This window comes from Drosophila bipectinata, chromosome 3L, assembly GCF_030179905.1.
Source record: "Drosophila bipectinata strain 14024-0381.07 chromosome 3L, DbipHiC1v2, whole genome shotgun sequence".
Taxonomy (NCBI): domain Eukaryota; kingdom Metazoa; phylum Arthropoda; class Insecta; order Diptera; family Drosophilidae; genus Drosophila; species Drosophila bipectinata.
Genome location: NC_091738.1, coordinates 14,581,211 through 14,606,859, shown reverse-complemented (window position 1 = coordinate 14,606,859; position 25,649 = coordinate 14,581,211). Strand labels below are relative to the sequence as shown.

Below are 25,649 nucleotides of genomic sequence, written 5' to 3'. Positions count from 1 at the left end.
CGAAAGCTTGAATATAAACGTCTGTCTTGCAATAGATGTATCGATAGGCAATGTATCGAAATATTGTTTAGTATATTTAGTGTATTAAACCTGGTATATTTAACGGACATAAATTTGAATCTATATGCCCATTGAAAATATCTAAGCTCTTTTATTCTGAAAAAGTTCTATATCAGGTTTTGCTAATAACTTTCTAAAAATTCGTTTGAGAAGGAAATTAAAGCGCTGTTTGGGTCTAAAAACAAAATATAATATCCTTTTAATAATTTTTTATGCAATCTACTCATGAATGTCTGGCGTTTTGTCGGTAGAAGATTGAGTGAAGAATTCTACGTTCTGAAATGGTTCATTAGAGAATCGCGGAGTGTCAGATTGCGTTTCGCTCTTGTCTTGCTCCAGAGCCACAAGGTAGGTGGGAACATCACCCACGCCCTTTACTGGGGTCGGACCCCTATACTCGCAATGAATGTTGAACGCCCGCAAGACTTTGGCGGTCTTACGAGGCACTTGAATCCTGCCCTGTACTCCCGTGCTTGCCATTCGGGAGGCCATGTTCACAGCATGACCCCAGATGTCATAATGCGGCTTCGAGAGTCCCACCACACCGGCCATAACAGGGCCATGGGCGATCCCTACGGAAGGAGGGGTGGATTACAATCAAATAAGTTACAAAAATAGCTTACCAATTTTGAGTCGCAACGGGGAATAAGATGAGCCTTGTTCTACCGCCCCAATCTCTTCTATGATTCGAAACAGGTCGAAGGCGAATTCTGTCATAGTCAGGACTACGTTTTCGGCATTAATCTGACTACTCCAGGCTGGGTCCTGTTCCTCCAATATTGAAGCAAAGCGAACGTTTCTCTCACTAGGCTCTGGAACCGGGACTATGATAGAAACTGATTTGATTCATTATAAATGGAATACCTTCTGGCCTTTCCACATCCTCATTTTCTTCGATTAAGCCCTCTTGAATGCTCACAGAAAAATCTGTGTAGTCCTCCACGTCGAGACCACAGCACGCCATATAAGTCCAACCAATCACCTTGATCTTCTCCACTTTGTGGTTTCCCTGGTATTTGGCCAAAAGATCGTCGAAGAAGCCAATGATCTCATGCAGGACTCGAAGTCCCACGGTCTCCAGCGACGTATGATCGAGTACGGCGAACATCACAGCCACCTTGGAAATGTTCTCGTAGTAAAGCTGATCCTGGCGTCGCCGTTGCTTGAAAACCTCTGCCACATGGGAGGGCAAGATGTTGGCCATGATGACTTTGATGGTGCGGGTGGAGGCCTGGGTTTGCTCGTGTTTTATTAAGTACAAATGGCGAGTGCTGTAAAAGATGTGCTTTAGTAGATGGTTATTTTTTTGGGAGTATCTTTGGTGGACCACGTACTAGAACATGGCTTTAACTATGTAGGTGAAGTGCCGCTCTCTTATCAACACGATGGAAAAAAATGTAATCAGGTACCAGGTGTGAGCCCAGTCCGCTTTCAGACCAGCGTTCGTTGTCCGCGATCTTTCAAAGGCAAATCCGTAGTAGGCATGAACGGTGCCTAAATGACTGCCAAGGATAAAGATGCCCAGTGCCACCTTAATAACCAACGGAACGCCGGAAAAAACGAGCAACAAACTGAGTATGAGAGCCACAGCGTAAGTTACGGCCTACGAGAAAAGGTTCTTAGTAGGAGTAATCTAGGCAGCCTAGTCTCACCGATCCTACCCACGGAAGAAAGCATTTTAGGTCTGGCAGCACGTTGTGCAGGTCCGCGTCTATAACATCGATTTCCAGCTGCGCTATGTCGCAGAGAAACTGAAAAGGGCATCCACGTAGAAGCTAGGATGGGAGGATGGGTTTGTCTACGCACCACTCGCTGGGATGACATAAAGTACAGCATCAGGAGGGACACGACCGCCACACTGACCCGGAAGGGCAGCGACCCCTCGATGAGCTCAGATCCTTTCAGGAGCCAGCGGAAGAGGACGAGCTTGGGCTGGGTCATGGGCGTCAGCGGCCGCCTCTGCAACCAAAGCTTCTTGAAGAGCGCCAGCAGGCAGAGCAGCAACAGTGGTAGGACATACCCGAACGGTGTGGCGTTAAACGGGACGACCTCGTCGGTTGATTCGCTCCTTAAGTGCGGATCGGGGATTAATCAAGTGTATGTTTCTAGTATTTAGTTCCTCAAAGGGACTTACGGGTCAATCAGAACCATTTTTAAGATTACTATGGTAGCTATGGCCACAACAAACATGCTGTACTTCATCATGAGGTCTGGTTGCTTGACGAATCTCCACTCCATCTTAAGATCGCGGAAAGTGTGGAAAACTGGCTCGATCTGGGACTTGAACATGTGCTCCTCGTACAAGGTTTTCTTTCTTAGCTTTGGCGGGTGTAGACATGCAATCCGTCGACCCACCGGTATGTGGCTCATCTCTTCGATCATCTCACGGTGCGCCCGGGTCCGAATCTCATCATAAACGTCGCCAGTGACGAATGAGGCATAACTTTCCCTGGAGCTGTCGGAGGAGCTGTGTTCCTCCAAGTCAGAGAGTTCCACTGCATCGGAAGATCGACTACTGACTAGGTAGGTGCGGAAACTCTGCAATATCGGATCCAGCTTGGCTGCATCTGTGCCGTTTTCGATCACGTACTGGTCCCCCAGCATGCCCATAGTTCTTTCTGAAATATGCACCAAGCCCGGCTTTCCAGACGCCTCTAGCCGATTGGTGATATCAACGTCCTTAGACCAGATGTCGAACTGCCACTTGGAGTGCCCGATGATGCCCGCCAGCACTCCTCCTGTGTGCACCCCAATGCGCATATTGATGTTTAAATTTTTCCGGTGGCTCAGCTGCTGGGTTATGCTGATCATCTCCAGCGCCTGGTCAATGCAGCTGTGGGCGTGGGTGGGAAAATAGGTGGGGATCCCTGCCACGCAGTTGTAGGCATCGCCGAGGAATTTGATTCGCAGAACTTTGTTGTTCTTGGCCGCCAAGTCAAAGTTGACAAACAGCTCGTGCAGGATTTCCACCAGCTCGTGCGCCCGCATCTGGCTGGTAAGATAGGTGTAGTTCACCATGTCGGCCACCAAGATAGTCACTTCCTGGTACGGTTCAATATATAGTTTCCTATAAAGAAACGAAACAGTTGAAAGGAAAACTAAAATATTTAAGCCAGAGATCACAGACCGGTTCCTGTAAGTTCCTCGAAAGACATTCTTCGACTCGTACGCAAGTCTATTGGACATGTCCTCTCGCAGGAAGTTGGACATCCTCTGCGGCAGGATCGACTCGAGCAGGGCCCTCTCTTCGTTGAACACAACCTGAGGAGTTAAATTAAGTAACATCTTGTGATTATCCTACCCACCTTAAAGGTAATGCCCTGGAGAACCAGCTGGTACCGGGTGACGATCCAACGCCTTGTCTCATATAGTCGCTGGAGTTTGCAGAACACCATGACAGCGTTAAGGAGGAAGAGGTAGAGACCGTAGGTAACGATCTTGGTTTTAATAAAGCTTTTGCACCTATACGCTACCCAGACCGTGTGGGAGAAGTAAATTAGGGAGACGGACACTCCCAGGAGATATACCTTGAAGCCTTCTAATGAGCTGATGGGAAGGAATATATAAATCGACAAGATGAGTATGTGATCGTAGCTGGGAACTATTCCATACGCCCCACGTAACACGGTGGACTCGAACAAGTCGGCCATGATGATTAGAAGGGATATTGCAACGCTCACTATTGTGTGGATAACATGGGGGTGTTTGAGGTCTTTCTGGAAGCTGTACCATCCAATGACAGGCGTCAAAATGCCCACCAAAGCATATGGGACCAACGTGTAGACTTCAATTCTCTGAAGAAGAACTCTGACAATAAGGGGTCATACCAAAGGCATTGGAGTCAAACCCACATCTACCATTAATAACAGCATTATTACGTGCGATATTACGAGAGCTTCTATGTATAGTGTAAAGCGAGCCAAATTGGCAACAAGATTCAGGTTTATCAAGGAGTCCATGACGCTCTCCAGATGCAGCTCGTGACACTTTTGCTGGAAAGGAGGGATTCAATCCAATCGAGAACATAGGTCTCACCTTTAGATGTTGGACTCACCTTCAGATGCCGCCATTCGAACCCCTTGAGGTTCGTCAAGGAACGCAGGTTTACCACATCCTCGTTAAAAATTGTGTTCTCCATCTTTGGAGTGTGAATAATAGTTTCAGTACTAATCTAAATGTTTGATTAGATGCGCTAGGAACGAGGGAGTCGAGCTTCCATACAAGCTAGACGAGGTACAAACCAAGGCTTAACATTTATAAACTAAGGATTAGGATTTTATATCTGGGGTTTATCTTAAAAAAATGTATATACATGAATCTTATTTCTAATATCCTGGAATTCAGCTACTCCTCTTTGGATCCTTTGGACACACGGTGCGGCAGGAACTCGTATTCCTTGTCGATGCCAACAATATAGGTGGGGATGTTACCGCGACCCTTCACAAAGGTCATGCCGCGGTAGTTGCATTGGATGTTGAACTCCCGCAGCTTCATGGCCGTGTTCTCAGTGACCTGGATCTGGCCGGGCAGTCCCGTCGAGTCCATGCGCGAGGCCATGTTCACTGGATTGCCCCAGATGTCGTAGTGCGGCTTCGAGATGCCCACTACCCCTGCCATGGCTCTGCCGTGCGAAATGCCAATGCGCAGCATCCCGTAGTCGGTGCTTCCCTCGTACTCCGTCTGCATGTTCTCCGCGCTGAAGCGGCGCATTGTCCGCATCAGATCCAGGGCGAATTCGGCCATCACCCTCACGACTTCGTTGCTGCTGCTGCTGCTGTTCTGGAAGGCACTGGGTCGCGGGGCGCTAGCGACCACATTTCCCTCGTACTGACCCCTTTCCAGGTCGAGATCAAGGGCAATGTTGCTTCCGTTCCCGTACGGAACTCGCTGCACTCCGTCCGTGTTGGAGCTTCGGGCACCGTCGTACCGACTCCTTCTCCCGTTGGGCATCAGCGATACATTCCGGAACTTCATCTGGGGAGCGTTGACCTGCTCGGAGCGGGAGACGTCGAGGCCGCAGGCTGCCATGTACGTCCAGTTGGCCACCTTGATCTTCTCCACTCGCAGGGCCTGGCCGTACTTGTTAAGCTGGTTAAAAAATTATAGGATTAGAATTGCTTATACCGGGTCCGGCAGTCCCCGAAGGTTTCAAAAGGTTACTCACCACATCGTCAAAGTCACAGATGATCTCGTTCAGCACACTCAGTCCAATCTTATCCGTGTCGAAGTTCTTTATCGAGGCAAACATCACCGCCACATTGTCGTACTCCTCATAGTACAGCTCGTTCTGGAGTTGGTTGGACAGGTAGAAGTCGGCTGAGGGGTGAGGAGAAGATCAAAAAGGATTCACTTGCGCGTAAACGAGGTACATACCAACATGAGAGGGCAATATATTGGTCAAAAGCACTTTGATGGTGTCGTTGGTGATCAGGGCATCCTCCTGCTTCTTGATGAGTTGCCGCTTCCAGCTAAAGGATCAGGAAGAGATTAGAAGTGGAGGAGACTAAAATTCCATGAAGACATTACTTGTAATCCACTTTGGCTATGAACTCCGTCTGGCGTTCCATCACATGAAAGATTCCCATCGTGATGATCATCAGCAAAATGTGGGAGTACTTGGCGTTGAAGTTGACGTTGGTGGACGGGCTGCTGGAGTAGATGTAGTGGAACTCGAACACCACGAGAATCGCGTAGGCGATTGTGATTATGGTGGAAAAGCAGGCCTTGATGATGAAAGGTATGCGAGTGAAGAGGAAGGACATGCCGATGACCAAAGTCATGCAGTTGGTGAGGATCTGCAGGGAGAGCTCCAAGTGAAACCAAGGAAAGACAGTTCGTTAGAGGGGTTTCTCACCCAAGGATGGAAGCACTGCATCCGCTCATCCACGCTCGGGTCATCGTCGAAGTAGTCGTCACTGCTGCTGCAGCCCACCACCTGCATTATGGCCACCGCACAGTAGGAGAATATGGTCAGAAAGTAGATCACTATCCTGATGTAGACATTGCGCTGCATTTCGTCCGACATCCGGAAGAAGAAGCCACTGAGCCTGCTGTTGGGCGACGACACCTCTGCATCCGACATGTACATGATCCAGAGCTTCTTGTACCAGGACACGATCAGCAGTGAAGTGAGCAGGATAATGGTGGTTCCGTCGATGAACCAGTAGTGGTAGCGGGCACTGAAAGGGAGGTGGCTGATTACTAATTCTCGTGGGACGGTGGAAGTACTCACTCTTTGCTCAGCAGCTGGATGGTCAGCAGGCCCATGTAGATGGCCCAGGCCAGGGCTATGCTGTACTTTAGCATTACGTCCGGCTCCTGCATGTACTGGTACTCCCAGTTGCGGATGCGGAAGAACAGGCAGCAGGAGCTGATGTTGCGTCGAAAGGTCTCCTCTTCGATCTCGTCCTGAGTGAGGCGAGTGCTCCGCCGGAACACCTTGGTAAGTCTGTGGATGCAGTTTTGAAAGCTTAGCAAGACTGTCTCTAATGTCGATTGTAGTACACCTCAAAGTAGTACAAGACATTACTTTATCTTTTTCAAAATCACTATCAGGCCTCTTCAAGTATTATACTTGAATGCCAACTTGAGTATCTTCCTATTTATTGTCTTTCCAATGGTCGGCCATAGGCCTGGTTAGACTCCCCAGTTACTCACTGAATCCTGCCGATGGGCATCTTGTCCAGCTCCCGACACATCTCCAGCTTGGCCTGGTTCCGCACCTGGTTGTACTGGTGGAGCGTGGAGTTGTGCATGAAGTTTGCCTTGCTGGCCTCGCTCAGCTTCTTGGCCTGTCGCTCGCGCTGACGCCTCCGCGGGTCGTGCATGGGGGCCTACAACTTTCGGTTCCATATAATAGAGCTGTTCTGTGAATGATGCCCCAATCTCCGCCAGTAATACTCACGCGCAGCGACTTGATCAGGAAAGTGCGAATGCCGTGCTTCTGCAGCACCGGATCCTCGCGGGCCTTTTCGGTGCCGTCCTCGAAGAAGTACTCCCCGTCGAGCAGGGCCAGGGTCTTCTGGCTAACGTGCACCCGTCCAGTGGCGCCGGTGGCCTCCAGTCGGTTGGCAATGTCTACGTCCTTGGACCAAATGTCGAACTGCCACTTGGCCGCCCCTATGACGCCGGAGAGAACGTCGCCGGAGTGCACGCCGATCCGCATGTCGATGTTCAGGTGACGCTTTTCCCTGATGGGCGAAAAATGGTCAACAGATGTGCTGGCTACAGGTTTCAAATGTATTCTAATTTTATCATTTAAGTGCAGCTTTTGTTGGCGTTCGTTGTTCGTCCATTAAAAGTCGTACCGTATTTATGTGCAGGCTTATCTCTGTTTGTGAAGTGTTCGCCAAACTAAGCTAACAGGTCTGACATCATCCTCAAATAAACACACTTTCAATACAAACTTCGACTTTCATTCATGCTTTTTATGAATTTTCCCGATTGAGATTAGGAGATTAGTCGTCCTAATCCTTATCAGAAATGACTAGAGGATTGAGAGACCCACCTGACATCGCGAATGTCCTTGATCATCCGGAGACCCAGGTCCACGCAACACTTGGCATGATCGGCGTTGGGATTCGCCAGCCCGGCCACGCAGTAGTAGCAGTCGCCCAGGAACTTGATCCTTAGCACGTCGTACTCTTCGCTGGCGATGTCGAAGCGCACGAAGAGATCGTGGAGGGCCTCGACCAGTTTCTTGACGTCCAAGGTGGTCGTCAGGTGGGTATAGTTGACGACGTCAGCATACAGGACCGTCACGTCCTCGTGAGGCTCTATGAAGAGGGGTCTGCCAAATGGATGTGGGTGATTAGAGAGTACTCGAGATACGGTTTGGTCTTACCCGTGGTTAGGCTGACGCCACCTCCTCAGGGTCTGGCTGTCGGAACTGTGACGCAGATCCACGTGCGAGCGCTGCTGGTGCTGCTGCTTGGAGCGCTCGATGCGATTCTTGACATCCTCCTGCAGCCTGTCGGCGATCTGGGCCGGCAGGATGCTGAGGAGCAGGCTGCGTTCCTGGTCGCGGGCATACCGCAGCAGCAGGTTCTCCTCCACATACTGCCTCCGGTCGAGAAAGGTGGTGCGCAGCGCAATGTCCCGCATCAGGCGGAAGAAGATCCCCAGCAGGTTAACGCAGCTCAGGTAGATGGCCTCGTTGAGAATGCTGTGCATCTGGTTGTCCTCCTTCCCGGTGATCACGAAGCTATAGTTTATGATGTAGCACAGGGTCACCGCGGAGCCCAGGACGAACGGCTGCAGCAGATACGGCACCGGCATGAACATATAGATGGCATAGAGGGTGTAGGCATCGTAGATCGGATTCAGGATGTCGTTGTGGCTCGTGGCGTGGTAGACGTTCAGGCCGATGTCCATCAGAACCATCACGCAGACCGCCAGCCAGGAGGAGGCGTAGACCACCCAGCCGTGCTTGCTGACCAGCTCGCTGCGAAAGTTCACGGAGAGCACGAACCAAATAATAAATCCGGAGCACAGGTAGGCCACCATGTCCACGTAGACGTACGTGATCTCCGGCGTGGTCAGAAGCAGCAGCGTGTGGATGACCGTCACAGCCACATGAATGAAAATGAAGAGGGAAAGGTAGCCGACTCGCAGACGCCGCATGTACAGGTCGTACGACTCCTCCAGCTCCAGGTTGCGACATTTTCGCTGCGAAGGAATGAAGGAAGGAAGTGAAGGAAAGTGTATATGTCTATCCTGTAGCTCCTGACACTCACCACCAGGTAGGACCACTCCCAGTTCTTCTCATTCTGGATGGTCTGCGACTGCTCTTGGGGCCGGTTGAGGCTGAGCGGGTTGCTGCGATTGTACTCGATGGCCGAGTCGAAGTAGGAGTCCATGTTGTCACTCGTTGGGGGGGCTTGTTGGGGGAACTCAGTAGCCTTCCCGGGGGGTCATTTCGGTGGCAGCTATATGGCTTGGCCCAACCAGATGCAGTCTGAGCCGCTGGCTGGCAATAAATCGCGGGTATTATCAGATCGAACAATTAGCCACAATGGGGTATCAGCTTCGGAAATATCACACCCCCCAATAACCATTGAATTGGTAAATTGGCTTTAGCTTATCGTAGGCGGGAAATGGAGAGTTCCAATGTGAGTGAGCGAGAGGGCAGCCCTCCAGATTTTAGGGGCTCCAGTGGTTCGTATATATATACATATATATGTTTTTTATTCGTATTTGTATTTGCTGACAAATGACTGGGTAAGGGTAAGGGGCTAACGGCTGAGGCCTGATGGCTAATGGCTGATGGCTGGCTGCTAAAACAGCAGCTCATTTAGCAATTTGTCTAATGTGTTGTTGATAGTGCGCTAATGGTTTGTAAATCACACTATCACCACCCCCACTCACACGGCCAGCCAATAAAGTCCGTGTGCATTATCAGCTGCAATTGGTGGGAAGGATCACGGCTATATGGCTGTGTAATTTATTTATTGGCTTAGCACGTATGGCCGAGAGCACTTGAGTCGTTTTTCGCACTCCACTTTCGGTTGGCAATAAATACGATAATAATTAATAAAAAATTAATACCACTTAAGCGCGTAGCGCTCCAACAAGCCAATATTCAACGGACAGGTATCACAAATTACTCTTTTTTTTTTCTGGCGCGATAAGCACTCGCCCCGATTCGATTTCGTCGCCGTACCCCGCTACTGCCTGCCGGGTGATTTATGGAGAGCTCCGCGCACACGACCGATCAGAGCACACCGATCCAAACGAACTGCCGCGACCAACTGAGGCACCCACCTGTCCCACACCTTTGACGACCTGTTGAATGGCTTATCAGTGAGAACAGTTTTGACGGCGGTGGCGCCTAATTGATGACACAGCTGTGCGTACTTCAAATTGTTTGGAGTAATGGTGTGCACTAGAGAGGATTACGTCCCACGCTGACTTTTAGCTGATCAACTATATGGTATTCTCTTCCATCAACCTGGATACATTATTTGAATTTTACGCGCCATTCCCCGTGCGCCCTCTGTTGTCTGGTAGAAAGACTAAAGGCGATCGCTAGGCAACACTGTTTAATCTGGTATATTTTGAAATACTGTATCACTATTACAGAGACCGCACTGCATAAAAATATGCGATATCGATATATAAGAAAAAAATCGATAGCTCCATATATTATCAACAACCCTAAAAGCAACCAGCAGGTGAAAAGGTAAAATATATATTTTGGTTTTTTCGTATTCCGCGTCAACCGAGTAAAGCCCCTTACGAATCAATCTTACGGAGGCAAGAGCCAGTCAAGCCGGAGAAGCCATGTCGGCGTTTACGGAATCCGCGCTAATGAAAAAACTCGCGGAATTAAACAGCAGCCAACAGTCGATCCAAACTTTATCCTTGTGGCTGATTCACCACCGCAAACACAGTGCGGTGATAGTGAAGACCTGGCAGCGGGAGCTGGAGAATGGTAAGTACACAGAGGATACTCGCCGCTGTATCCTAATGGCTTGATTCCCATAACCCACAGTGCCGGAGCCCAAGAAGCTGACTTTCATGTACTTGGCCAACGATGTGATTCAGAACAGCAAAAAGAAGGGCCCGGAGTACGGAAAGGAGTTCAGTCATGTTCTGGCTAAGGTTTTCTCCCACATCGGCGAGAAGTGCAACTCGGATAAACTTTTAGGCAGCCTCGGACGCATCTTAAATATTTGGCTGGAGCGCGGAGTTTACGATCCGAAGGCTATCGGTGACTGGCGTGCGCGGTTGCACCGTGAAGCCAGCAATGGTGGGGCGGGCGGCAGCAGCACCAATGGCAGCAAGTCTGGCGGGGATCCGGAAAAATCCGAGAAAGAGCGGGAGCACAGATCGGAGAAGTCCGAGCGCCGGGAGAAGCGTAAACATGAGGAGCGGCACTCCAAGTCCAAGCGTTCCCGTCAACACCACCACCAAAGCAGCAACAGCAGTGCTAACGCTGGGCCATCTGCCGAGGAGCCTGCCGGCGCCGCCCAACCAGAAAACGGACATACGCCACCCTACCTACCGTTGGGCGAACCCCCTGAACCGGAGGAGCTGATCAAGGCGCTGACCAGCATCGAGAACTCGGCCTCTAGTGATGCTGTGGTGCGGGAGCGGATTGCTAAGCTTCCCCAGGAAATATCTGAAATCAGCTGCATCAGCAAGCTGGAGGATAAGGACAAGGCCAAAGCACTGGCGAGGCAGGTGGGAACTTATTCTCTTTCAAGAGAAATGGGAACTAGGATTACCTATCATAACTTTTGGATTTAAAACTCTGCCATTTTCAGGTCAACGAGGCTGTGGATCTGCTAAACGACTACAACGCCCGGCTGGCTGCAGAAATGGAGGAACGCACCAAGCTCGCTACCATGCTGCGCGATTTTCAAGCGGAACAGAAGGAGTTGCTGTCCCAGGCCGAACAACGCCTCGATGTACGTTTTCCGCCCTTGTTGGCATGTTACTTGCTAGGGGGGTTACTAGATAAGGTTCCAAAGTGGTTGTTCAAAAAAGATCTGATTAAAATAAGAAAAACACTTCCTAAAACACGCTTTCCATTACTGTTTCCCGATTATGACTACCACTAATGGGACTTTCCTAATACCCTTATGATCGTTAATAATCGATTCACAACCTGTATCATTGCAGGAACACAAGAAGAAGCTAGCCAAGATGCTGGGCCTGCAGAAGGAGATCCACGACCACCTTTCCAACCTGCCCGACTTGACTCAGCTGCCGGATGTGACTGGCGGACTGGCACCCCTGCCCTCTGCTGGCGATCTCTTCAACGCACTGCACTGATCCGTTGCCTGATCATCTTGCTCAAGAGGAGCTACCTAAAGTTACATATATACAATTATATATATTCAGTTTTCTTCATATTCCCCTCTGTCATCCTGTCCTCCCTGTCTTTAATTCAATTGCCCTTTATTGGCCGTTTAATAGATTATACAATTTCAAGCCATTCAAAAAAAATTGGTCTTTTCATTTAGTGCATTACGTAGTTGGCTGTTCCCTGCCACTTTTCGGTGAAGGTTATAATGTCGGCAATGCCAGTGCCGGGGGACATCTTTACGGCTACAGAGAACTTGCTCCAGACGTCACGATTGACTTGGTTGCTCGATCCCTGGAAGGTTACCGGCTGGCGGCCTCTGACTGGGAACCCGCTCAGCAGACAGGCCAGATCGCCCGACCCCAAGCTCGACTCGTACAAGCCGCGATCGTCGGTGGGCAGCTGCTGATCCACCTGCTGATCCATGCTCACGGCCAGCACCCACTCACGCACCTCCTCGTGCAGATTCGGGTCGTTCTTCAAGTGAATGTCCTCCGGCAATGGTACGGAGCTGGGAAAATCGGTGCTAGCCAGGTCGGAATGATCCACCAACTGCCCGGAGCCCTCTTCGATGGCTTCGCACACGTCCAGGTAGTGATTAAGCATTACAAAGGCCTCGGACTCGCGACCTGCCTGGCGAAGATCCATCCCAGCTTCGTAGAAGCCCTTATCCACCGGCAGAAGATCCGTGTGCCGGAGCAGAGCCAATGAAAGACGAAGTGCCACCGGCTGAAGGGCCTGGACCTCCCTGCAAGCGGCTCGGGTGGCGTAGTAATGGGCTACCAACAGGAACTGCTCCATGCTGCCAGTGAAACTGGACTGAGCTTGCTCGGGAGACTCCTTCAGAGAGTGTATCAAGCGAAAGAGGAACTCCCTCAGCTGGCGCCACAACGAGCCGCCCTCCGATTGCTCCTCCCTCAGTGCCAGGCAATCCAAGGCGATCCTGGTGTAGATATTGTAGTGAGCCTCGATGGGTGGAGCTCCGTACGTCAAGTAGAGCCCCAGGGCAGTGGTGCAGTTGCCTTCCCGGATGAGTTGTGCCGCATAAACCGCCACGTACTTTTGGAGGACCTGTGGATTCAGCTGCTTGGCCTTCTCCAGGCAACGTTGCCACTGGCCTTGCTCCGCCAGGAGATCCAAGGCGGATACCACGTCAATGTCCGCCAGCTGTTCGATGTTGCCCTCGTTCTTCAGGGAGAGCTTTTGCTGCTGCTCCACGTAGGCCAGGAGTTGCAGGTCTGCATCAATCTCCTTGGCCAGCCGCCGAGCCTTGCTCCACTGTTCGGTTTTGATGAAGACGTCCACCGCCTGCTTGGGCATGTCGGCTGCCAGGTAGAGCTGGGCAGCCGGTCCTATCTGCTTGATGGCCAGAAGTCGGGGGCCTAGAGTCTGCGCCAGCTCCTGGGCATCCTGACCCTCTAGGAACTGGTTGCATATCTCCGCGGCTCGAAGCAAGGCTCTTTCTAAGGTGACTGCGTTCTCGGCGTTGGACGAATCTATCTGCATGAGGCACTCGGCTGCCTTGCGGAACTGCTCCTTCTTCGCGAACTCTGCCGCCTTCTGGAGGTAAGACCTCGAAATGGAGGCGGCATCCTCGTTGGCCTGAGCCTGGGCTTGGCCCCTTTGAAGCTGAGCCTGCAGGCGCCTCAAATCATTCAACGCTGTCGGGTAGTGCTCTTCGGCGATCCGCAAAGCGTCCTCGTACAGCGACTCCTGCTTGTAGTGTTCCACAATCAAGTCCGGGCGTTGGGCTCTCAGAAGCAGAGCCTCGTAGTCCTTGTAGTTTCTGGTCTCCAGGGCCGCCGATGCTTGTCCGATCAGGACTTCCCCCACCGCCTCCGAAAGGTGCTGTTCAGCCACATTTAGGGCGGCCTGCCAGTCCCCAGCATGCTGGTACATCAGTATGGCTTCCCTGGGCTTGTGGGCCTTCAAGAATTCCTCCTCCGCGGCTTCAAACTTTCCCTCGTCTTCCAGCGACATGGCGATCTTCAAGTGAACCTCATCCGTAGGCTTTCCCGCAAATCTGCACAGTTCCATGGCGAACTCGAACTGTCCGGAGTCGCAGGCAAAGCCCACAGCGGTGTCCAGGAGCCCTAGCTTGCTCAGCAATCGGACAGCACTCTCTGTGGGCATGGACTTGGCCCACATGTAGGCCACCTGCTGGCTGGCTCCCTCTGTGCCCTTCTGCTTGGCCACGCGATAGCCATCCTCCCAGCGTCCCGACGAGCAGTACATATGGACTGCCGATTTCCAGTCTCCGGAGGCCACGAAGTGCAGTTCGGCGTTCTTCAGTTTTCCCCTCGACTCCAGCTGCCGGGCGAGGTGGAGGTGGGTGCTGTCGAGAAGATCCTTGTGATGCTTCTCCACCAAACGAATCATGGAGTCGTAGAGCTCCCGGCGCTTGTACATGGCTATTGCCAAATCCGGCTCATTGACGGCTATGAGGACTTTTTCCGCATCCCTGTACTTTCCCTGCTCCTCCAAGGTTGATGCCAGTTGCACGAAAAGCTCCCTGAGCTGCTCCGACGGCAGGTACTTCTCTCCAATTACATAGGCCCGCTCCCACTTTCCATGGCGGTTCAGCAGTTCAATAGCTTCCTTGTGGAGGTTGGCTCTCACCAGCATGTCCTCGGCGGCGTCCAGGTCTCCGGCAAAGGCCAAATGTTTGGCCAGATCTAGGGCGTACCGCTGGATGAGCTCCGGCTCGTCCAGAACCTTTGCTATTTGCACAGCTTTGCGCCACTGCTTGGCTCCAACGGCTGCCTCCAAAGCCTTCTGGGTGGCACCTGCCTCGATGTAGTGGTTTATGGAGGCATCCAGTTGCTTGCGGCTCACCAGCCAGTCGCCCCACTCCTCCTCTAGCGACGTAACCTCTTGAGGGGCCACTACCCGTCCCAGCTCCAGGGCTCTTGCGTAGGCCCCACCTTTGCGGTAGAGCGCCAGAGCTGCTTCCGGACGGGACAATCGGTGGGCAATGTCCCCGGCCAGCTCGTAGAGCTCCGAGCGCACCAGTCCCTCCGTGACCTGCAGCATCAGTTGCTCATCCTGCAGAAGATGTGGGGTTTTCAGGGCAAGCCGGGCAGCCCTGGCCGGCTTATTGGCCTTTAGGTACAACGACATGGCCTGCTGAACGTCACCCTGCTCCTCCAGCACGAGTCCAGCCTTCTCCTGCTGCTCGCTGCTCATCAGGTATTCCATGTGTTGCTGCTTCAGCTCCGCTATATTTCCGTAACCGCGTCTCTCTGCCAGCGCAACCGCCTCATCCCACATGCCCAGCTGCTTGTACATCTTCAGGGCGGCTTCAATGTTGCCCTGCTCCAGGTATATGCGCTCTGCCGTGCGCAGGTCCGATCCTAGAAGCGCCATCTTGGCACGAACCTCGGGGCACAGAAGCCCTGGCGAGCCAGTGGAAGCCTCGAACTCATCCGCCAGCTGAATCATCTCGGCCAGGTAGTAGGCCTTCGAAACGTTGCCCAAGGCGGCATAGCAGCGCTGGGCTACGCGCAGGTTTCCATCTTCCAGAGATATGATGGCTAGGTTGTGCCACATGGCCTTGGCAGCGGGTTTGTCGCCCAAGGATTCCAGGAAGTGAACCGCCCTTCCGAAATCGCTGTCATTCACTGCCGTGCCAAACTCCACGAGGCCCTCATCCAGCTGGTAGTTGTGCTCACTCGGCCCATCCTGGGAGCGGACAACAGTGCGTCCCTGTGGGATTAGATTTCGGATGAAAATAAGACACCATTGATCTTCCGATTTACTTACATTCTCCCGCAACACCTCGATGGCCTCTCCGCGAATGGACTGCATGGTGACGTGCTCGGGCAGGTCAATGTTGTACCAAATGGCCAGGTTCGTGTTGCTCTGGGCCACGACCACATCGCTCTGGGGCACCCACTGGACGAAGGATATGTTGCTGAGAAGGGTCTGCTTCTTGCCCGTGTAGGTGTCCACCAGGACGAGACGCAGCTTCTTGTCCCGAAAGAGCAGCTTGTGGGCCGTCTCACTTAGCTCCAGCCAGTCGATCTTGGTCTCGTGGCTGATCTGTCCGTAGGTCATCTGGCTCACTAGATCCACAACGCATATGGTCTTGGCGTCCAACAAGAAGGCCAGTTTCTTGTTCTCCCTAGCGTTTCCTCGCTCGTTGAGGCGAACGGATATCACGTGGGGATTAACGAACTCGGTCCGCACGGATCCCAGGATGCAGTTATCGCCGTACTCCACCAAACTCAACTCACCGACGTTGAAGACCAGGCACACGTTCGGATTCTCAAAGTAGAAACGCTCGTGGTGGCCAGACGCTGTCCATGGAACCTCGCTGCTTAGGTTGCGGGTCAGGTCGCACAGAATCAGCGACTCCTCAGTGCGGGCCACGAGGTAGTTATCCCTGCCCATGATCCTTACGTCGTCTATCTCGAGTCCCAGCTGCGACTCAATGGTCAGCTGCTGGGAGGGCTCTGTCAGGGTTCGCACCAAAAGCTGGCTGGGAGCCACGAAGATCAGCTCAAACTTGTCCTGCCAGACAGTGCGACGGAGGACGGACTCAAAGAGGAGCACCGCTCCACTCACGGACCCCAGGGCGAGCCGGGCGCCATCCCTCCGCCAGATGAGCGAGGTGATGGTGTACAGGCAGGATACCTCTTTGGTGGCACTCTCGCTCCAGGCGGCCTGTCGAGGACTCCAGGCAAAGATGCGGATACGGTCGAAGCTGCCGAAGGCCACCGCCTGTCCGTTGGGGCTGCAGGCGGCCACTGTGAACTCTCGTTCTCCTTCGGTTCGGGAGTAATCAAAGGTGCGTAGCTGGCGACCCTGTAATGGAGGAGGATGAACCCAAGGATTCGGTGGCTTTTGATTGGCCAACCCACCATGTTGTCATAGAAGACTATGCGCTGATCGCAGCCGCCCGCGCAGAATCCTCCTTGCGGCCAGGCAAGAGCGAATGGCGGCACCGGATGCTGAACCACTCTACCAAGTGGCTCCGTCGCCTCATCCGTCATAAAGTAGCGGATGATGGTGCCGTCGTTGTGGCCGCTGAGGAACCCAGTCCCCTTGGTGTTGGCCGCCAGCGAAATGCAGATGCTGTCGCCGCCGTAAAGGCTTTGCGACTTGTTGTTCTTGCTGTGAAGAGCACGGATTTTTCCATCCTCCAGTCCTGGGGACACATTGAAAGATTTCTCTTAAGGATATTAAGTCCACCACTTAGAATGGTAGCTATACCTGCGATTATGGCTCCTGAAGAAAGCCAGATAAGAGCCGTGACTGCACTCGCCTGGGGAAACTTGTTACAGATGACCTTCTTGTCGTTCCAGGACTCACCCAGCTTGTACACGTACACAATGCTGTCGCTCTGTCCCACCGCCAGTTTTGTGGAGTCCGGGCTGAAGGCTAATCCTCGGATGACATAGGAGTTCTTTCCGTTGGCGGGATTCGCGGGCTTAGTGCTGAACTTATCCCGTCTTTCACCGGCATCGTCGTAGAGGAGGATGTGCCGATCGGCAGAGGCTATAGCCAACTTTTGTTGGTTGGGAGACCAGGCCAGGCCAGCAATGCGTTGAATTTGCTCCTTCAGGATAACGATTCTGTTAGCTTGGTCCTCGTTTAAGACCTATTTCAATGGTACTAGTCTCACCTGACCCTCCAACAAGGTTCGCAGGTATTTTAGCTGCATCTTTAAGCCTTTGACGTTTTCCACAGAACAATATATTTTCCCGAACGGGATTTTATTAATTTTCCGTCGCACTTTTCTCTTGTTGTGGCTTGTGGCAGTTGTTGTGGCAACCGGGAACCCGGCAACCATACTCCCACTCCTCCTCCTCCGGCTGCCATTCCATCCCCCATCGACGTTTGCGGTGTCGTTGGAATGTTGTGTTGTCTATTTTCTTGGCGTTTCCGTTTTGCGCTGCCATTCTAAATAAATGGCCTTTGTTTCAAGATGCAGCAGGTGCCGGGGCTGCCAAAGGACGGGACAGGATGTGGATGTGCGGACGGGTGGCGTTGGGGGGAGGCGGTGGTTGGGACGAAGCACAAAGCTGTTGCTTTCTGTGCAGCCATCTCGGCCTGTTCTCAGTTGTCCTAGTCCTTTCAAAGGCGAAAACGGGAGTGCGCAGGTCACGGGGAAGGAGAGTTAGGCAGGACCAAGAGCGTGTACTATTCATACAGGTGTGCTAGCTATGGTGCTTTGGTGAGAGCGCATGACCTTGGGGTGGGGGCGATATCGTATTTGGTATAAAAGCCCTCTGTCGGTTATTGTATGAAATAAGGACATATAACACTTATGATGAATGCCAAACATCCCTTTTGGGTACCGCTTTAAATATGTCCTTTATAGGATAAATTATGGTGAACAAGCAGTAGAATGCAACTTGGGGAAGTGTCCTTATGTCCTTTCAAGCAGTTTTTCTCTCTTAATGTTTGTTATTCTTGTGTGTACTGCTTGAAAATTATATATCCTTGTTATCCTTTTAAAAAAAAATTCAAAAGTTACTCCTAGTTTGAAATGCTTTAAAGATTTAACCCTTTTAAACCCATTATTTTGTCTACCAAAAGCTAGTTATTCTTAAGTTTATTAATTCGTTTCTAGTAAGAGTCCTGCTTAATAAGCAGTTTTCAATAAAGTATCCTTGTTATCCTTCTTCAAAAAAGTCAAAAGTTACTCCTATCTTGAAATACTTTAAAGGTTAAGCATTAACCTTTAAAGGTTAAGCATTTTCTACCCATTATTAAATATTCCACAAGCTAGTTTTTTTTAAATTTATTAATTTGTTTCTATTAAGAGTCCTGCTTTCTAAGCAGTTTTCCATAAAGCATCCTTTTTTACCGTTATAGAAAGCAGTAGAATGTAACTGTTTTTTCTTACCCTTGACTCAAGCAGTATTTTCCGCTACTAGTTTTCACGCTAAACATATCCTGCTTGACTGTCATACTTTCACTTTGTCATTCCGATTTCGGAGTCTAGAAAACTTTCACCACCATTTCCCCAGCTTTTCCCCACTTTTACTCTCTCGCGGTGTTCGTGAATTTTCCGAGTGTCTAGTAAGCTCGGGTTTGAAGCCAACAGTCGAGTCGTGCGCCTTGGCCAACTGGAAACAGGAAGCAGGATAAGGTTACTACTGCTGCTGATTATTTTATTCAATGGCAGTGGACCAGGCCAAGTCGCTAGCAATGCTCCATCGTGGCTAATGTATGGCACAGCGCATTGTGGCAGGTCAAAGCAGGCAATTCAGTCTAGGCTGCTCCTTTGGTCCTTGGTCCTTTTGGCAGCGTTTGTGGCCTTTTGCCGAGCTACTGAGTGCTGTTGTGCTCTGTGAAGGAGGATGTGCCGGTGGCAGAGCCAGTGCCTGGCGTCCCTTTAATGAGTTTCATTAATTAAAGCTACTTTGTTGACGCTGCTTGTTCCTTCTGCTCTGTGATGTATGTATATGAATATATGGTGGTACATAGTACAAATGTTTGTGGAGGTGTGTGTGTGTGTGGGCGGAGTGTGCGAGTGTGCATGAGTAAACATGCAACATGAATTTTGTCCTTGACTTTTAATGGGTTTATGACAAAAGCCATCCCCTCCACAGCCAACTCCCAACTGCGAATCCTCGCTAATGTGCAGGGCGTTCTCGGCCATGTTCCTAGAAACAGTTGCGGCCGAAATGGTAGCTTTTCAAGCCACAGACTGAAAAAGGCCAGTCTTAAAGTCCAACCAGCGTAAGATATTATTTTGGCAGAACAATCTCCGTGGTCTTTTAAATTCCAAGTAAGTGAGCCAGAGTGTCCTTGTGGGGTGGAATCTGCCCTATTAGTCTGTACTCAGGTGTGCAGGATAAGCGCGTGTGGGTGCCTGCTTCCATATGTGAGGGTGCGTGGGTAAAAGAGTTGTTAAAGCGGACGTCTGCCGGAAGCTCTTGTGGGTGCCATTTTGGTTCATGTTCCATGCGACGCACGCCATTTTTATCTCAGTTCCTTTTGGCCTGCCTTAAACCATCGCCAGACTTTTGTCTCTAAAACTTGGCTGTATCTCCCAAGGCTTCCTTTGGCCGCCCCTCCTCACGGCTCCTCCACTCTGGTCTGTCATTGTTTCCACGGTAGTCCTTTTGATATTGGTCCTGTGGCGTTTGGCTAGCACTGCACTTTTTGGTCACATCCTCGGCCGTTTGACGGTAGCTGAGTGGCCTCTGGGCGCGGCTTAATTTGTCGACTTACAATTTATGTGACTCTGTGAGAAGAAGGCTTAGCAGGCTGGCAATGCTCAAGATGTTCTCAATTAGGAAGTTAAAAGATAAAGTCCATTTTCATATATTTGGTGGGAAAGACTTCAGTAGTTCGCAATCTTTAATGGGTTCAGCCATTCCTGCCCGCCGCAGAAGCTTTGCTAATTCGGCTTTAAGGCAACAATCTGGTTAAAACTCCGGCAGCCTCAGCTCAAATCCGGGCATTAGTGTTTCGCGCACTTTTTCGCAGAGCCCGGCGAAAGCGAAAACCAAAAGTTTTTCTTCAACTTTCGGTCACATACAGTAGCCCACCCAACTCCTGGCAAACGCCCCAAGTCTCTCTCCGGGATTTCCCAGACCGTGCGTAGAAACTGCAACAAACTCGGAAAAGTGAGGCAGGAAGTGCGCGAAAAATAACAGCAGAAGTGGGGCGTAATAGAGGGTGATTCGGAAACCAGCACTACGAGTGCTATGCATAATGAATAACATTTTCAAATTACTTTCCGGTCAGCGGAGATTTTTACGCAGTTTGTCAAGCGCATGAAAGAAGTCTAGGGGGTGATTTCACTAAAAACAAAGGAATGCAAAATGCAAAAAAAAAAACGAGAAACAAAAGGCTGCCGCAAAAAAGTGAAAACTACGATGAATTTTATGATGGATTTGTGCCACAAAATGTGCCACCAGCCATCGGCCAGGTGGACAATAAAATTTAACCGGGATTTGGTTCTTTAATGAGGGCTTTCGGGTGTGCCTCGAAAGCAATCGTCGAATTATGGACAATAAACTACACATTAATAGGCAAACTTTTATCCTCAAAATGAAATATAATTATACGCTGCTAACGTGCAATCAAAGCGATTGCCATAACAATAATAGCCGTGACAGGAGCTGGAGCAGGAGGAGGTGGAGGTGGAGTTGGAGGCAAATGAGGAGCCTAGGAGCCTAGGTCAATCATTTAACAAGCCCCCCAGAGGCAGGAGCTGGCACGGAATACGGCGACTGTGTAAGCAAGCATAACATAAAAATACAAAAAAAAGGAGGAGTGCCTGCCCACCGTCACGGCAAAGGAGAAATCATAATAATGTACATAAATGTCTACATCTGGCCATTATAACCGAGGGGGCTAGCAACTGAGCTCTGAACTGGAAACATTCCGCCTGCTGCCGGAATAATGAAATCAAAATATACCTCCCTCAGCCTCAGCCTTAGCAGAATGTGTATGGCATCAATTTGCGTTAAAAATTGGCACAACAACTGCAAAATAATCACCCTGGAGAACAGGAGGATTGTGTGCCAGGGACTACAAGATGGGCAGTTCCATTTTGCTGCCTTCGTCTTCGTCGGTCAAGAAAGTCAGTTGCCGTTGCAGTTACAGTTGCTGTCGGAATTCCCATTCGGTCAGTCAGTTAGAACTGCACCCACGACCGAAGGAGCGTCCTTCAATCTCAAAGATATCCATTAAATCCCAAAATAAAGAAATCGTTTTGATAGCTCACGGGCATTATTTGCGAGCACTTTTAGCCGAATGAAATGTGGCACAATGAACTCTGCCGGCCAAGTCCTTTAGCCTCCTTGGCTCCGGGCGCCAGTCATAATTTTCCAGCAGCGGAAGATAGATAGCTGGCAAAAAAAAAAAAGGAAAAGCGTTTGTACTCGTATTTTCCATGACCTCGACGGCTTATGCTGCGTTCCCCAAGCCAAAAGTTGTTGGCCAAAGTCAAAGTTTTGCCAATTATGTGATTAGAAACTGCCTTGTGGTTATCCTCCAGTCATTTTCGCTGGCAATTAAAGCTTAAATTAAAACTTGTTTCAAATTGTTTAGCCCAGCAATATTTTCAGTTCATTCGATTGTAGTCCAATAACGTTTCTCGATATTCATAACCGCAATGTGGCCCAGTCGGTTTTCTGGTTACAAACACTAACCGGAACAATTGGCCAAAAGAAACATAAAACCAAACCAATGTCTGGACACAATCGAAGTCCTTTTTAGATTGTTTCTGGCCTAAAAACCCAACCATTCTATGAGGGAAGGGTGGGCCCCAGTCCTGCCTGATGTTGGGAGAATGGTTTAAATGTTATCTCTGCTTCTCGCTGTGTACTTTTCTTGGCATGCCTGAATAGTGTTTGTGCGCTTTATTGTCGAACTGGCGTTTCCGCCTTGCTGCTTTCGGCAAACAGTCGGCCCTGTCCCGGGCCTGGGCCTGGTTCTGGCGACTGCTATTAGCCAAAAGGCCTGCCAAATAAAAGGGAAACATTTGTACCAACACAGTTATAGAACGAATGTGCGTCCGTGTGTCCGTGTGTGGGTGTTTGCTGTCGCGATGTCAGCAAGAACACTTTGCGCTTTATATTTGCCAGGCCAGTGGGCACACACACGCACTCACACACTCGTACAGTGGAAACACATATAGAGGGAAATATTCGTTCGAGTTTCGTTTGCCGTTTTCCTTATGCAAATTAGCCTTCAGTCAGCCTCAGTTGAATTTCTCCGCTGCCTCTGTTGCTTTTTGCATAAATTTTAAATTTCCTTCTTTATTCTTCACTGCTCCTCGTTGGCTGGCTTGGCTGGTTGGCTGGGTTGGCTGACTTGGCTGGATGTTGTTGCGTCGTATTTATTTTGAAGCATACTTTTACGGGCACTGGCTGTGACAAGTCCTGATACGTCGTTCGTCCCTGTGCCTGTCTGGAGCTTATTTATGCACTAACATTACGAATTATTAACTTTGATAACTTATTGCACTACGACCTCTTCGCCGGTCCCCGATTTCTTTTCATTTTGATTCCGTACATGTGCGGGAATTTTATGTGACACTTTGGAGATTTATGTTCGGGCCGCATCCCCAACGAAACGAAAGGAAACTCAATGTGGCAGCCACTTGTGGGCGTGGCGCATTGTTGAGTTTAAAAAAAAAGTGCCAACAAAAAATGCCAAACACGTGCCACGCCCGCCGGCCCTCGCTCAAATACAAAATCGGGAACAGAAGCGCTTGGCCATATTAATCATACGCACCGTTGGCCAAGCACCTTGCACTATGACTGCGAAAATGCTAATTAATTTCCCGCTTTGGCTGGCAAGTCGGCAATGACTGACATTGAACTCGAGTGACAGTTTAGCAAACAAATAAAACTCGGAGGAAATTAATTCCTAGATTTGTTTGCCTGTTTGTCACTCTACAGATCTGTCCGCTGTCCTTTGACTTTTGGTCCTTTGAATTCGGATGGGGAACACACTAATACACCGTGCAAACAAGCTGGAACAGGATGCCTGAAATTAATTTCGCGTGCCGGTTATTAATTAATCCCTCAAGCCCACATCCCCCCACACCACCACAAGCCAATCAATCTAAATCGCTTTTCAGCAGAGGTCATAAATTAAATGACCGACTATTTTGTGAATCTATATATAAGCCGCAGTTTCCTGTTTTAATTTCATGGCCGGAATGTCCGCTTTCCAATTAAATGGCAATTGACATGGAATGACTGACTGGCTGGCTTACTGGGGCCTGGCTGCATTGTCATGCCTTAATTAATAAATAATGGTGTTTATGAAAATGTAGCTACAACGGGTGATGATTGGGGCTGGGTTTCTATTCTTAGAGAAGGGATATTTAGGGATGGACATATATTTTGGACATATAAAATCAATGTTAATAACGCAAATAAAAAGTCACCGTTATTAAGAGACTATAATTAAAATGTAGTAACTATTCTTGGATCAAATCTTCGTAGCAGGCACGTCCCTATACCAAATCACGCATACGCCGCGTGGTCCCGCCTGGACAAAACAATTACTGTCGCCGGAGAGGGCGAACAATTTGCGGCACGCCCATTGTCAGTGGAGTAGTCCCATTTTGATTGATGGTTGGTTATGGCGGTTTGTCCGCTGACCCCCTTTTTCTATCCATCCATTTCCTTTCCGAATCCCACTCCCCCAGAGCCTTTCCCCCAAAAGGCAATTCCCAGCGGCTGCTGCATATTGTTTTTCCTTTTTTTCGGGGGCTGGAGGACTAGTGGTTTTGTTTCCCGGTTATTTGGTCGAGGGGTCATGAATTCGTGATGCGGTCGCCGGACCAACAAATTGAAGTAGCTCTGGGCCTTGGCTCACAATGTGCTCCGTTCATGGACAGCTTTCCAAACACAAAAAAAATCCTTGGGACTCGGTGCAGTTGCGGTTTTAGTGCCAGAAGGGAACACCCACTGTGCCCGCTCTGATTTGACGGATTCTATTAGGTTTTGAGGTGATTACGGCGCCTTTGTGCGGATCCAGCTGATTGATAAGGTCGGCCGTGTCAAAGGCGTCCCAAAAAGCACAAAAGTGCCCGCCTCGTTGTGCACATCAACAATAACACGAATCCCATTAATCATACATATGCATAATGGTTCGTGTCCTACAAGCGACCCATGAATGGGTCGGGGCTGGGCGCGGGACAAGATGAGCCACTGGCCAGGGAGCCAAGACTAATGTGATGTCGCAATATGCTGCCCACTGCTAGCTGGGGGAAGCAGAGATTTTCGCTGGGTCAAAAGTAGATGCGGTCTCATCCCCCATTTCCATCCACCTGCTGGCTAAACATAATCATGTGTCATTGTCATTGTCCGTGCCACCTGCTCACCATACACCCCTCATTACACTATACCCTATCTGGCTTTGACTTTATCTCTTTGGCAGTGTGGTCTCCACAACTCCTTTTGGAAACATGAAACCTAGTACATGCACTGCTCTTACGCGTACATTTTTAAGCTAAAGAGTTGTGTCTGTAACTTTCGTTTTGGGTAGCTGGCTAGCTGTTTACCGTTTACCTATGACCCTGCCGGGATGCCCACCAACCGTATCGTGTCCCCGCACCACACGTGTATCCGGATAATTAAAGGAGCATGTCACCTGTGGCCTTTCTGTCTCCTTCATCTGGATCATCCAGTGCCGTGCGTTTCGCAGCGAGCCACCAATTATTTTCGGGTTAGAAAATTTAATTACTCCCAAGCCACACCTTTTTGGGGCCATCAGTCAGTTTGGTGCGTTTCGTTTCGGTTTTGGGGGATTCATCGGACCATGAATTATGAGTTTTTAATTGCTGACCCCTCTGGAGCACGATCAACGCTCGGCCTGACTCGACAATTCATCTTCCAGGGCTTCATTAAAAACCACTCTTGGCTCTTACCAGTGGGTGCACTTTAAGCTCCTGGTAGCTCGGGAGATACATCGTACACCCTTCAAACTCTTTTTTTTCAGAGTCCTGCGTCATTTAGACATCTCTCAGATTGGAAAATTAAAGGAAAAGCTGGCTTGAAAAGTGAAAAAAGGGCAGGCAGTTGACCAAACATTGACATTGTATGTGCCACTCGATTTTTGTGTGGCAGCCACCACCCAGCAGGACTCCCTGCCGGACTCCCTGGCAGTGTCAGCCACGGAATGCAATGGAAATTTAAATGTTCAAATGCCAGGTTTCGACACTAGTTTTCTTTCTAGTCGATTTTGTGTGTTTGCGGTCTTTTGGGATTTGCAGTGCGATATTTGTATCCAATGCCATGCAAAGCAAAATAACGAACAGGCCGGCAGAGCTGGGCGAGTTAATCGAGCGGGAATC

The 25,649-nt window shown here is 50.1% G+C and overlaps 4 protein-coding genes across 9 annotated transcripts; 1 reads left to right on the top strand and 3 right to left on the bottom strand.

Annotated features, from left to right (window-relative positions):
• Positions 1 to 276: 276 nt before the first annotated feature.
• LOC108133361 (adenylyl cyclase X E-like) lies at positions 277 to 4,252 on the bottom strand. Of its 3 annotated transcripts, XM_070280265.1 has the most exons (12): positions 4,115 to 4,252; positions 3,912 to 4,052; positions 3,673 to 3,854; positions 3,366 to 3,606; positions 3,188 to 3,321; positions 2,195 to 3,127; positions 1,867 to 2,128; positions 1,722 to 1,811; positions 1,395 to 1,663; positions 925 to 1,331; positions 684 to 872; positions 277 to 632 (listed from the first exon to the last, which is right to left on the bottom strand). In XM_070280265.1, the coding sequence occupies exons 1-12, from the start codon at positions 4,196 to 4,198 to the stop codon at positions 280 to 282; spliced, it is 3,285 nt and encodes a 1,094-aa protein (XP_070136366.1). In that variant the 5' UTR covers positions 4,199 to 4,252; the 3' UTR covers positions 277 to 279. The 3 variants fall into 3 exon arrangements, with proteins under 3 accessions (XP_070136366.1, XP_070136365.1, XP_070136367.1); XM_070280264.1 differs by having other exon boundaries at positions 3,366 to 3,854; XM_070280266.1 differs by lacking the exon at positions 4,115 to 4,252 and having other exon boundaries at positions 3,680 to 3,968.
• A 111-nt stretch (positions 4,253 to 4,363) lies between these two features.
• ACXD (Adenylyl cyclase X D) lies at positions 4,364 to 9,796 on the bottom strand. 4 transcript variants are annotated; one of them, XM_017253537.3, is made up of 12 exons: positions 9,607 to 9,796; positions 8,796 to 9,028; positions 7,904 to 8,727; positions 7,568 to 7,849; positions 6,965 to 7,250; positions 6,718 to 6,893; positions 6,293 to 6,508; positions 5,915 to 6,239; positions 5,587 to 5,855; positions 5,434 to 5,528; positions 5,225 to 5,376; positions 4,364 to 5,148 (listed from the first exon to the last, which is right to left on the bottom strand). In XM_017253537.3, exons 2-12 carry the CDS (start codon positions 8,916 to 8,918, stop codon positions 4,405 to 4,407), a joined length of 3,492 nt encoding a protein of 1,163 aa, XP_017109026.2. In that variant the 5' UTR covers positions 8,919 to 9,028; positions 9,607 to 9,796; the 3' UTR covers positions 4,364 to 4,404. The 4 variants fall into 4 exon arrangements, with proteins under 4 accessions (XP_017109026.2, XP_070135925.1, XP_070135926.1 ...); XM_070279824.1 differs by lacking the exons at positions 7,568 to 7,849; positions 7,904 to 8,727; positions 8,796 to 9,028; positions 9,607 to 9,796 and adding an exon at positions 7,368 to 7,386 and having other exon boundaries at positions 4,368 to 5,148; XM_070279825.1 differs by lacking the exons at positions 7,568 to 7,849; positions 7,904 to 8,727; positions 8,796 to 9,028; positions 9,607 to 9,796 and having other exon boundaries at positions 4,370 to 5,148; positions 6,718 to 6,899; positions 6,965 to 7,100.
• A 403-nt stretch (positions 9,797 to 10,199) lies between these two features.
• LOC108133553 (regulation of nuclear pre-mRNA domain-containing protein 1B) lies at positions 10,200 to 11,975 on the top strand. Its single transcript, XM_017253535.3, has 4 exons — positions 10,200 to 10,492; positions 10,553 to 11,244; positions 11,328 to 11,471; positions 11,686 to 11,975. The coding sequence occupies exons 1-4, from the start codon at positions 10,342 to 10,344 to the stop codon at positions 11,836 to 11,838; spliced, it is 1,140 nt and encodes a 379-aa protein (XP_017109024.2). The 5' UTR covers positions 10,200 to 10,341; the 3' UTR covers positions 11,839 to 11,975.
• A 27-nt stretch (positions 11,976 to 12,002) lies between these two features.
• Oseg2 (intraflagellar transport protein Oseg2) lies at positions 12,003 to 17,607 on the bottom strand. The gene is made up of 5 exons (XM_043214130.2): positions 17,496 to 17,607; positions 17,084 to 17,429; positions 16,732 to 17,042; positions 15,632 to 16,675; positions 12,003 to 15,574 (listed from the first exon to the last, which is right to left on the bottom strand). Exons 1-5 carry the CDS (start codon positions 17,532 to 17,534, stop codon positions 12,026 to 12,028), a joined length of 5,289 nt encoding a protein of 1,762 aa, XP_043070065.1. The 5' UTR covers positions 17,535 to 17,607; the 3' UTR covers positions 12,003 to 12,025.
• Positions 17,608 to 25,649: the final 8,042 nt, after the last annotated feature.